The sequence below is a fragment of the Amphiura filiformis genome, chromosome 2, assembly GCF_039555335.1.
Source record: "Amphiura filiformis chromosome 2, Afil_fr2py, whole genome shotgun sequence".
Classification (NCBI taxonomy): Eukaryota; Metazoa; Echinodermata; class Ophiuroidea; order Amphilepidida; family Amphiuridae; genus Amphiura; species Amphiura filiformis.
The window spans coordinates 30,077,005-30,090,497 of NC_092629.1; the positions used below are offsets into that span (position 1 = coordinate 30,077,005).

Genomic DNA, 13,493 nt, shown 5'->3' on the forward strand with positions numbered 1-13,493 from the left:
AAGGCATGTTTACTAGCTGCTGGAAGTAGGGGAAATCCCGATATCGTAGTATAATTGTTTTATTTGTTTACGATAATCAGCTTGAGAAAATCATCTGAATGTCATCAGAAAGCTGTGAGAAAAATGCCTCTTACCGAAAATCAAATTCAATTATTAGCCTATCATACCGATTGAGGGAATTTCGAACTGTGACATTGCTCGGAGGCTGCAAATCTAGTATATAAAATAATGAAGATGGCTATGCAGACTGACCAGTGAAGTTTTGCTTGTACAGCCCACTGAGCCGACTTTAGGCTTAAACACATGCAGTCTTCCGACACATATTTTGAACCTGACTTTTAAAACGAACTCCGCTTAATCTGAGCTAAACATGCCGACCCGGCGATCTCAGATAACGAGTTTCCACTGTACCTAGGAATTCCCTTCGTGATTGGTTGGTTGTGCAAAGCTGTTTACAGAATTCATGTGTTGGGAGATTAAGAGATGAAATCGTCCTCAACAGGATAAGCGCAAAGTGCTGATTCCAATATGACGGTCGGGACATTTGTTTGACCGTTTGTTCCCATGGGGTTGATCGAACAAAAATCATCGGGATCAGCGGCAAGTTTTGCTTAGTTGTATCATGATCTTATAGTCTGCCTAATTTTACATGGTTGCACAATTTTTTAATTTGGACGATATTTTAGCCATTCCGTCGGCATGGGTATTTCCCGGGTCTTATTTATTTTTAGCATTATCATTATAAAATTAAACAAATAACGTAGATAATAATACAGATATGGGACATCCCCATACCCCCAATTAACATGTGCTTAATATCTGTAGGCCTATCATCCAAGCATCCTCATCTCCAATGCAACGTTCACTATTTATCACTATGGAATTATATTTACATGTTGAAAAATGTAGGCCTAGGGTTGAGTTTCTTGACGGGATATAAATATGCAGGCATGGGCGAGCGGCATGAGAAAATAAATGTTGGTTAATCCTGAAATCTGCCAGGTTAGTTATTTTAATTTTTGTTATTTCGGTGCTAACAAAATGCACAACTTCCTCAACGTTTATAAATTGAAATATTTGGACAATGAACAGTCTTTTATTCATACTTGATAGGGGTTTATCGTTGAGTGTCTAGGACAAGGAAGATTACACAATTTTTCGTTTTTTTTCATTTTTAGCATTTTAACTTTTTTATTACTTGCTCTTTTTAATACGAGCTTTATGGGAATTAGTTTTACTATTACCGTTTTTTATTAAATTTTTTGATGGTTTTATGCTACAAGGCCTATTTGGTTGGTTTTGTGCGGATGTTTGGTGCTTTAATTTTTTCACAGACAAAATAGTTCAGTGGTTTTCAATAGTTGTAGGCCTACTTAATATTACGAGTCCTGCTGCACGCTGTTTTCATAAAATAAAAAAAGTTGTGCATTGGCCTATATCGCGATAAATATTATCTATCAATTCAACTGTATTTCTTTAATCATTGAATGGCAGAAAGTCGGGGGAAAAATAAAATATATGTGATTTCCAACAACTTCATGTCAGAATTTCGACATCGACTACTCTTGAAAAATTTTATTTTTCCAAAAGTGGCATAAATTTTTTTTGCGGCACCAAAAAAGAGGGACGGGCGGGTTACCGGAAACCAAATTTTATTTTTAGTAGGCCTAACACTTGGCCATAATAATACTTTTAGTTTTGACAGTCTTTAGTCTTGATTCTTGAATCATCACTCATCATTCAGCCATTTTTCTTCAGCCGTGTTGTGTTGGCCAAATTTGGCTGCTGTCTGTTACTGAAATCTGTTTATTAGTCAAGCTAACTGGCAGTCAAGAAGTGAAAAGTCTGAATGTTTGCACTTTTGCAATGACAAATTGAAATGTTTATTAAAACTTGTTTTTAACAAATAACAATATTTTAATCAGTATCTTTAATAAGTGATTATAAGTCACAACAATCATTTAACATAATAATACATAACATTATAAAAGTAAATTTGCTACACAAAACATATTTTGCATAGCAGTTTTTGCAATTTAAAAAAATGCTATGCAAAACATCTTTTGCATAGCAGTTTAAACTGCTATACAAAATTTTGGAACTGCTATGCAAGATAAAACTTGCATAGCAGTTTTTGCTATGCAAAAAAAACCCACGAATTCGAACCCTGGTCCCACCATAAGACTTGTGACCATAAGGCACTTGAAACTTGATTATGAGTTTAGCGTGTGCCGCGTTTGAGATGTAAAATCTGAAAATAATTCATTATTTTGCAAATTACAACTAAATCCAGAAAGAAAATTTGTTCTGCAAAATTTTTAAACCCCTTTTTTTGTATTTGAACCCTTCAAAAACTATAGAAAGACTTGAGAACTATTAAATGAATCCATCTAAATATTTTAGCATTAAAAATATACAGGTTTTTGACCCTTGCTCTATCCAATTATTTCAATTATACCTTTGGGATACCAGGGTAAACTACATTGTAGAAGAGAAACCAACCTAGCCAAAATGGTTTTTTCCAGATGGACATTGTTGAAGTTGTATTTTATAGGAAAAAGCTAGTTTTGACAAATTGGTGCCAAAATGTATTTCATAATGTTCTGCATGATTGTTATTTTTGTATTTAATGAGTCAACCCCCCCCCCCCCATTTCCCCCTATCCTCAAATGTATACGGAGAGGTTAGTACAAATTGGAGTGAAGAAGACTGGCATGGTATACTTCGGAATACATTTAGTTTGTTTTAAAACTTGAAAAACAAAAAGCAAGATAATTATACTTTTATAAATGTTTATGTGTTTTTGTGACATTATATTGCGACTGGAGATACTAGGGTAGGGATTTTCGGGTAATTTTGTTCCCGGGTACCCGTTTATTTTTCGGGCAGGTACCCGGGTACCCGAAATTTAAAAAAAAAAAATTAAAATTTTTTTTTTTTTTTTTTTTAATTTTTTTTTTTTCGGTTTTGTAGTGTCCCTGGACCTAGACCTAAATGCTAGGATCATTCATGGTTGACCTAAAAAAAAAAAAAAAATTTCAAGATGTTTTGTAATATGAAAATTGATACTTTGTATTCATGTCATAGTCTATTAATGATTTCAAAATGCATTGAATTTGAAATTTTTTTGAATTTCGGGTATCCGGGCATGGAATTCCTGCCCGGGTACTCGGCTACCCGGGCGGGACTCGAATTCCCGGGACTCGGTCCCTACCTTAGGCGATACCCAATTAAAATGAACAAAAGGGCATTTATTGGTAAGAGGCCGCTGATAATGAAACCTTGAAAATAAGGAATAATGAATACCGTAATGAAATAGTTGCCTCATTATGAGCTGAAAAAAATGGGACGCTAAACTCAACATCAAGTTTCAATAGCCTGAAATTGAAATTGGCAATTCTGAGCAACGGGATTCCATGAAATGGACGATTCTACAGGATCGGTAATAATTAACAGCTGGTCTGCTGTATTTGAAGTGCATATTGAAGTTTGTAAGTTTGTGACTTCGTATGTTTATTGCATTGATATTATAGGAAGCTTAAATTGGCAGGCTCTCATGCAATGTATCCGTCTCTTCCGAACATATATGTCATATATATGGCTCTGGTTTTTTTAACTTTTATCAAAAGTGTGAACTGAGAGGGTAAAAATGAAATTGACAGAAGACACTTAAAATATGTCATTTCTCAAAGCAGATGACTTGAATTTTATGAAAATACAAAACTTGGAGCTTAATTCTGTTCATTTGGTCTGTAAACTTTGTAGACCCTTTGGCCAAATGAGATTTTTTCATAAAAAAGCAACTTGTTGCCAAAGCTAGATATTGCTTACTGTAATGCCCATTAGTTACCAAATTAGTTGTCATAGGAAAATAATGAGTCCAAGTTACTATTGACCAAATATGGCCATTCTGCGATCACTTTTAGGTAACTTTTCAGGCATATATGAAACTGAAAAATGGGCAAAATAGCAGGTTTGGTGGTCAAAAATATGCTCTAAATGTAATTAATTTCATCCACATATATTGCTAATCCATATGTGAATTAGGGGTTCATTCATATATTTTCATGACTAAACGGTTGTTTATGCCCGAGGGGCCGCTTACAAGAACATTTTGTAATTCTTATTTCATCAAAATAATAACAAAAAATTACAAGTAACATTATTAAAAGTCATGATTTTCCTTCATTTTTCCTACCCGCGATCGCACATCCGGGACACCGGGCATAAACGCTGTTTATGCCCGGCTCTCGACCAATCACGCGCGCCGTTACATAGCGTGTATGTATGAACAAGGTAATGATAACCAAGTACTGACATATATCAAAATAAGTTTGATAATGCCTTTATAGTAAAAATGTAACTCTAGATACTCGTGGGTTTCGGATGTTACATTATTTTGTTAACATGCATTATTTGCAGGTATCTGACCCTATTTCTAAGCACATATTAGTTCAAAAATGTAAATGATAATCACTGTCAGATGATTAAACCTATCACTTGAAAATCTAATCATCATTAAATGATATTTTCATCTTACTGATGAAATTTTTAAATTTAGATATGTACATATACTGATATGGCATTTATTCATACATTGTTACCCACATCCTTATTGTAAATGTGCACTGGACATCATAATAAACCACATTAATTAGCTCACTGAAGCATTAAGTTGATAATACAAAGGGCTACACCTTTCTTACAATCATAATCAGGCTTTTTTTTACGTCTTCCCAACTTAAGAGTGTTTCGGATGTTACATTACGTTAACATGCAATTACAATCTAATTGAACTTATTGAGGGAAACATTTGGTTCATTTCATTATTTTAGCATAATATCAATCACTTTGAATCAGAAAACTTGTTGAAATTATTCAAATGATTCAAAATATGTACAAATATGTGTATAATTAAAGGCAGTGATTCGGATGTTACATGATGTTAACATTTTTACAAAGTTTGATGGTTGGAAGTTGAATTAACAAACATGAGATCATTGCATATATAACAGGTATGTTGCCATGATGGACACTCAGAAATTTTTTAATGCAAGGCACAATCATTTATCATTTGCACACATATAAAATATGCAAAAACTGATCGTATTAAAACATCTCATAAGTCTGTGTTAACAAATAATTCCCATGAAACTTGTTCTGTTGTAAGAGTATTTTTCTTAGTGGTCAATTTGTTTCCATTGATAATTTATTGTTTTATCGGACATAATGAAGCTGTATGAAGCATAGTAAGTATTTCTCCTGCTTCGTTTCTGGTATGTGGCCATGTGTTATGAGTTGGGGGTCTCATAGGCTGGAGCCCGGACATTTGCGCAGAATTTTTTGCATAAATGTTGAATTGTTTAATTACTGTAGTTACCTACATAGGTAAATTATATACCAAATTAAAGCTCTAAGTGAGTGCTTCAAATTGGTACCTTAACTGTTAGTATAGCATGTATACTTCAAAAGTTATAGCAGCTGAACGAAAAAAATGTCAGGGTGGAGTCGGCCCATGATATGCACTTTTGTGTTAACGTTTGCTCCAGCTTATTGACATGTTGTTTCTGATTTGCTTTTTTGCCCAAAATTAGTAAAATTGCCTAAATATGACAAGCCTGAATACTAATAAGTATTCTGAATGTATAATCTTCCAAGTTTTAGGGTTTTAATTAAATTAATTAGCCAGGCTGGAGTCGGCTTACGATATGGCTGCTCGGGAAATGCCGGCTCAGGATATGCTCTTTTCCGGTGAAGTTTGCGAAAACTTATCAGGATTGTATTTCTGATTTGATATACTCTGTCAGATTTAAATATTTAACTTACAAACATCCTTCTTAATTTACATGTTATACATGGTCTTGGTAAAAACCCTTTTTTGGGGGGGGGGGTCCAGGTATTTTACATGTTCAGTGGCGCATCATGGTTTTCAAGTTTTCTGAAGGGGCAAAGACAAACAAATTCCTGGTACCGGTAGCCATCATTTTGACCCTGTGTTACTGTGATTACCTGAGTGATTATTGTGCAAAACAATGGCAATTGTGTACACTACATTTAAGACCAAAATAAGGTGAAAATTGTGTTTGCCGGGCCAAATTTCAGTATGGGGGGGGGGTGAAATTTTCTTTGGGAAGGGGTTGGGTTTAGGGGTGTTTGAAATTTTCTTTTGGGGGGAGTTGAGTTAGCTAACCAACTCATGGCTCAACCCCCTAACCCCCTTGGTCTTCACAATTTCAAAAGACTACATGTATTACATTTACATAAAGTCACTTCAATTTACATCAGTTGAGCATGTGTATTTAAATTAGCACTGACTTGATCTCAGTTTTTGTAATTCTTTGTACAGGTATTGTACCTGTATCTTTGTAACAAAGTAATTTTGTACAAGACTTTCCCAGAAGAAACTGTTTTGCATTGGGATTGACTTGCAAAACATCTGAAATTCTGCAAATCAGCAAAACTTAATATTATTTTAAATCCTGTTGATGACTGTGATATCGTATAGGCCCTACAAGTTCAACTTACTGTAACTACAAACTTCATATTTTGGACAACAAATTTAAAAATACTGTGAATAACTTGTTGTAATGTTAACTTGAATCATTCTTGTACTTTTAATTACTTAATTTTTCTAGACAGAACATGATTTGTTAATGTCATCAAATTCAGCGCCATTTTTTAATGGCGCGTTTTAACCCTTGCGCAATTTGAGGACTGCAATAGGTAGCAAAGTAAAACTATATATTTTCTGAAAGCTTTTGATGTGGGGAATGCGAAAATGGAGTCTATTTTAATGTAGGGTAAGGCATTTTTAAAATAGGACCACTTGAATTTTGATAATTTTAAAAAAAAATTTCCCTTTATAACTTAATTTATATTTCTTAGCACTGCTCCTACATCATAAATAACTGCATTTTTGGATTCCTTATGAAATTTCCTTTCAGAATATGTATACTTTGCCTACAGTAGCATGTACAGGTGCTGAAATAATTAATTCTAAACAAAAAATGGTGCGATTTCCCAAAAATATGCAATGTCCGGCAAAAATCCCCCAACTCAAAACGCATGGCCATATGTGCATAGTAATTCCAATATAGGCCTAACACATATGTACATACTTATATATTTTATGTTAAAATGATCACTTTTTTATGAAAATGCAGCTTTTTTCAATTTTGAAATAAATGATTATGACAAAATTGCTACTTAATTATTTTCAATAAGTTTTAGATATCATCTAATGCTAAAATATTATAAAGTTTATTGAAATTACAACTTCATTTTGGACTTGTTAACAAAAAATGGGTAACATCCAAAACACATTTTAAATCAAAGTATTTTGCTAGTGTAATGGAGAAATATTCAGTGTAAGTTGCTTTTCAAATTTAAAATAAATTTGTTAGGACATGTGTATATGTCAGTAATGAAATTAATTTGAAAGGAGTGAACCAAATTAATTTGTTGCTTTTTATCTTATGTGTTATGCATAGAGACAATAGATATTATAGAGCTAACAACTTGTAATTTTTCCCACTAGCAAGGTTTATGAAGGTGAAATGGAGTCAGCAATATTAGGAAAATGAGGATGTACACCATATTTACTAGAAATTAACATTCATTTAAGTGTATATTCTAAAATCTTCTTACAATGCCCTGTTATTGGCCTCACTTTCCGTTAACATTTTGCCTTGTAACATCCGAAACAAACTTGACATGTTAACGGTTTGCACACTCAAAGAACAAACGTATGGGTATGGTAAAAAATATTTCTACTAGGGCCTTCCCATGATTTCCAATCCATTTGACCTTTTTATTTCCCCTCTAATTAAATTTCTTCAACAAAATGTCACTCTTTCTGTCTCGGATGTTACATTTGATTCGGATGTTACCATTGTTAACGGAAATGTTGTGTGGCCAACATTTTACATAAAGTCAAGAGGAAGTGAAATCATTTTTCATTTAGATACTTGTTGTCATGTCTACTTCAACTTAATAATGAAAATTCAAAGCTAGTATTGTTCTTCACATAATTATAAGACAATATGTATTCTTTCGGATGTTACAAAACTGTTAACGGAAAATGAGACCCATTTAAGTAATGCTTCACCATAATTTGAAAACATTCAACCGATACAAAATTTGCACTTGCAATTATTTATATTGCCCTGAGGCAAACATGTAAAGTATTTGTGTATGTTTTACATGATAAAACAATCACTTAGACCATGTTAAAAATAGAGCAAGATTGTTAACGGAAAATGTAACGTCCGAAACATAATTTTCAAGTGCTCAAAATTGTTTCATGTTAGAAATTATTTAGGTAAATCTTGGATTTCTTGGATCTTGTACTAACATGTGTTCATAAAATATTGAACTGAATACTCAGAGCTGATCTGGTTTCATTTTGTAAACAAAACAAATTAGTCCCCTTTGTTAGGTTGACAAATTTCCGTTAACAATTGGACATTTGGTCTTGTCACAAGTAAAGAAAGAAAACTGGGACAAATTTTGTTAAGCTATGGGAGATTAGCCTAGGTCTACACTACATAAAAATATAAAAAGTTATCCGGAAATAGGTCATGTGTTTCTACTGGGGTCTCTCAAAGTGTCATTTAGCCTTTTGATACATGTTAAAAAAACCAGAGCCATATACGTCCATATATATGGATGTTCAGGGCAAGTCATATACTGAAGTATGACTTGCCCACACAGGGTATAGAAAAACTGGATCCTCCGCAGTAAAATCCATCATGACCACTTGAAATACAATGTAACCAATCAAGCCCTGAATTTTCATGTGTATGGTACAAAGTTTGCATCAAGGACTGTTAAATATCAAAATGTAAAAATATAAATTTCTAATAATTTACCAATACGGTACCATAAAATTTTGTATCATAGATCTATATAGCGAATTTCAAAAAATCAAAATTATTTGATATCATCAGGATATAACACGTATTCAGAATGCAATTTGATGTATCCGATATATGTGTTATCTGATGTGTTCTGAGGTCCCACACAAATACTGTGCAAATGTGCATAGCCAGGGATAAAATAGTACTAATAATTCATTCTTTTTTGTATCTATTTCCCCTCCAATATACAGGTTACTCAAATATTCCAGTTTCACATTGAACCAATCAGCAAGAACATCATGGTTTAGTTTATCCATGGATCGTCGTTACTATCCACGTCAATTGGCATCCCTCACAAGTGCTCTGTTATGGAAACTAAGTGCCTAGCATCAGTTGAAATGGTGTTGAGAACTTTTTAACTCCTTTTCTACCGTTGGAAACCAGTCTGCGTTGAATTCGACAGCCGCTATCTTGCACCCGCTATCAACAGGGTTATTTTGTTACATTTTTTATTGATTGATACACAAAACTTCATCAACATGTGACAGTGAGGTCCATTATAGCAATTCATAATAGTCATCGAGCTTCCATTTTTTTTGTTTACTTTTGAACGAAGAGAGAACAAGACTTAAATGATGTCTAACTATCAGTGAAGAACAACAGCTATGTAAATATTACCGTAGTGCAAATACCAATTGTGTATAGTCGTTAGTTCAATGTTGCAATTACGCTAGCATCACGCTACACGTACGTAGGAAAAAGTAAAAAAAAAAGTATATTGTGTTTGTGTTGTTTTGTATACCTTCAGTACTTATGCTCATTCTTATAATAGTACTGACTTAGAAGCACATCCCAAATCTTGCACAGCAAAGTAGCAATGTTTACAAAGTAACCTCTGCTGCATAGATTTGATAGAACTTTCAATAGTTGCGAGTTTATTGACTTCACTACTTTGTACAGTCCTGACTACAATGGCTTAGCCACTTGCCGCGACAAAGACTGCAACTCTTGATTCATCGTAACGTAAATCTGTTACCGAACTGGCTCCGCTTCGAACAACCATCGCCTGGAATCATTAATGACATTCTTTATTACAGAGGTGCTGTCCTTAATCGCCGTCACCATGACGAGGTAACCAAGGTGATACCGCGCCTCTTGACTCAAGGCGATTTTATATAGAGCGAACCAAGACTTTTGTAACGGACTGCTTGTTTATTTGTCATAAAAGACTTCTTTTCTATTCAGTAGTGCCACCTTAGGTGAAGTTGAAAAGCTTCCCTACATCTGGCTATAGTGTTTTAAGGTGAGTTAAAAGAATTATTCTGTGCTCAAAAATTATCTTGACACTTCAAAAGAAAGCGATTTCGTAAAGAGAACTAAACCTAAATTATCAAATGAAGTGGTTGATAGATAGGTTCTGCGGATTTTGACAACTCATTCGGCACGATGAGACTCTACTACCCCAAGTTATACCAGTTTGAATGAAAGAAAAAATAGTGCAATGTTTCAAAAGTGACAAATTTTGATATTTCTTTGCCACCTTTTGTAACAGGCTCATTACAGTATGGCAGATTAATTTACTTTTAAATGCTGTCTTTTTTATTCAAATTGGTATAAGTTAAGGAAATAAAGTTGCATCATGCCGAAGGAGGTATACTTCAAAATACACAAGAGCAAAATTCTTAATCTATCGACTTCTGTATTTGGTAATTTAAGTGTATTTAAATGTTTTAAGTTAGATGTCACTTCTGTTTTAAGCGTAAAGATACACTTTGTGTAAATGCACAAATATGGGCAATTCAAAGCGCATCATTCCGCAACTCGGAAGTTTGCATATACCGTATTTCGTCAAATAGTCGCCCCCCTCAAATAAACGCCCCCCACCACTTTTTTCAACCAAGATGTTTCAAAAATGCAGATATTTCCATGCTATTTTGTGTAGTAAGCTTACCAAGTTGCGCACATGGTCGATAATAGCGTCAATAATTGGCGAAAATCTGGATCAGAAACCCGGAAGTGAGCCAGAAGTCAGTGTTTCTAGTTCATAGTTCGTCATCTTAGCATGTGTTTTTAGTTTACCTAATGATTTTAACGGGAATTATCGTTCTAAAATTGACCTTGAATAAACGCCCCCCCCCCTTGGGAAAATGTAATGCCCCCGTTACATACGGTAATGCAAATTAGGGGGGTTTGGAAAAGTTTCTCCTATCTTAATCATTCACTTACCAAAAATAGTTTCCATTATGCTATTCACCTACATATTATTTGGCTGCTGTATTAAAAAGAAATTCAAATGCAAACTTTGCATTGCAGAATGATGTGCTTGGATTGGAATTGCCCATATAACTGCAAATTAAGAAACAAGTGAAATAGTTGTAGAAAAATTAGCTTTATGAAAGTGAATTTTATGAAAAATTTCTCCATTTGCTGAATCTAATGAACCGATTAATTATTTTCATGCAAAATCAGTATTTGCTTCAAATTTCACATTAAGTGTCTCATGAAATTCTTTAGCCAGAATCCAAATACGATTCTCACAGTTTTATGTAACATAATTTCTGACCGTGGATTTATTAATTTTTAAAAAATTCAGTGGAAAAATTAAGATGTTTAACTCACATTTTAGTGATGTTTCAGTACTACTCTAGTGGTTTCATCAGACTGACAACTCATCACATCTCCCTGTATCCTTTTATAGCCAATAGAGGGTGTGATTATTGGGTGAATAGGTATATTAACCCTAACTGAACCAAATATAAAAAAACCTCAATTCACCAAGCATATACACGCACGGATTGTGATGTAATTGCATCATCATGCGAACAGTCATATGAAAAGGTCACGGAAAGCTTGGCCTGCAAAGCTAGACCCCTGTGGCAAGGTAGGCCCATGCACGGGTGTGGCACCCGGTAGGGGGTTCAAAACCATTCTCCTTTCTTTCTTTCTGCCTTCTTTCCTTCCCCCTCACCAAAAAGCAACTGGGGCATTAGGGCTGACAGTTGAAACATTCCAAATGAACTTGTTCAAAGATAATTCTGACCTTTTTGATTCCTATTTATTTTGATGTGTTTTGTTTGTTACTTAGGTGCAGTATGGTATGGTACTGGCTGCAATGGCCAATCCCCCTGAGCATGACTTTGCTCCATCCTGGCTCAAGATACCCTCAGATCAGCAGGTAAGTTGTCCACAGAGAACTTAGGGGGTACTACACCCCTGTCCAAATTTGTGCATATTTTTGCATTTTTCTTACAAATTATAGCGCATTGGGGACAAGTAAGATACGCATATTACACTTACAGGGGCAAGGACTACAAATGTTGTAAATTTTATTTCAGCACAGACAGCAGTTGTGGGGTTACAATCAAAAATGAGGGAAAACCAATATTTGATCAATAAATCAAGAAGTTATAACTACTTGCTTTGAGTTGCTGAATTTTCAGTAGAGTAGTTGTAGTCCTTGCCCCTATAATATACATATCTTACTTGTCACCAATGTGCTATAATTGTTGAGTAAAATGTAAGAATAGGCATAAAATTGGCCAGGGGTGTAGTACCCCCTTAACCCCATGAGAACTACCTGCCTATTGGTCAAAAAGGAGTTTTCATTATCAATTGGACCAATCCGCAACATTGTTAGAATAATTTCACCACACAAAATAATTCGGGTGAATTATTTACAAAACTCTATTCTGATTGGTGATTAAAATGAAAATATCATGTAATTGACCAATCAGAGGCAATGTTAGATTGGCAGGTAGTGCTCAGGGTGCTAAAATGGATTATCACAGACAGGGTTCGAATTTGTTTAAAAATTTTGCGTAGCAGTTTTTGGCTAATACATCATAATCGGGATACTTCCACTAAAGCACTATAAAAAGTGTTATACAAATGCAAAATTGGGTAGCTGTTACTTCAAAATGTGAACAAGAACATGGCGGCGGTATGAAGCACGCGAGGGTGTCACCGTCCGGAATAAACGTTAAATTGACTGTCTAAATAATCACCAGAATCAGAAATATTGATACTGTCGACGTATTTAGCAGTTTCGAACACACTGATCAAAATTTCGAATGAAATGGATACCAGAAGAAGACAAAATCAAGGTGGAAATGATACGGCGGGTGATTCAAACAGCGGCGCACAGTGGGCCAGAATCGCCTCAAAGTGTGCCAAAATTATAAACAGACATTCAAACGCATAAAAACACGGTAAAATGACTATATCAGGGGTTTTTGAGGCTGCAGAATTCAATGGAGGCATTTTCAAAATGTATGACGTCATCAAAATGCTGAACGGTGATTGGTCGATTATTTATACAACAGTATTTCAAATGACATAGGGCCTATGTAAAAATTTTAATTGAAAAAGCAAAATAGGGGTTCCAAGGGGTGCGAAATTCAGTGATGACATTTTGGAAAGCGTATGACGTCATTAATATGCTGATATGTGATTGGTCAATTATTCCTCCCACAGTTATTCAAATGCATGTGTAATAATTATTATAAAAACTTTCAAATCGGGGGTTTTAAGGACTGTGGAATCCAATAGAGCCATTTTCCAAGGCATATGACGTCATTAAAATACCGAACCGTGATTAAAATACCGAACCGTGATTGGCTAATTACTCTTACAACA

General features: G+C 34.5%; 1 protein-coding gene across 1 annotated transcript in view; it reads left to right on the forward strand.

The window, feature by feature from the left end:
• LOC140139729 (uncharacterized) overlaps window positions 1-13,493 on the forward strand; it is a 39,410-nt gene that overhangs the window by 2,997 nt on the left and 22,920 nt on the right. Inside the window, exons 2-3 of the mRNA XM_072161435.1 lie at window positions 9,110-10,161; window positions 11,944-12,033. Coding sequence (XP_072017536.1) covers window positions 11,956-12,033 — 78 coding nt within the window. The 5' untranslated portion in view covers window positions 9,110-10,161; window positions 11,944-11,955. The remainder of the gene's footprint in view (window positions 1-9,109; window positions 10,162-11,943; window positions 12,034-13,493) is intronic.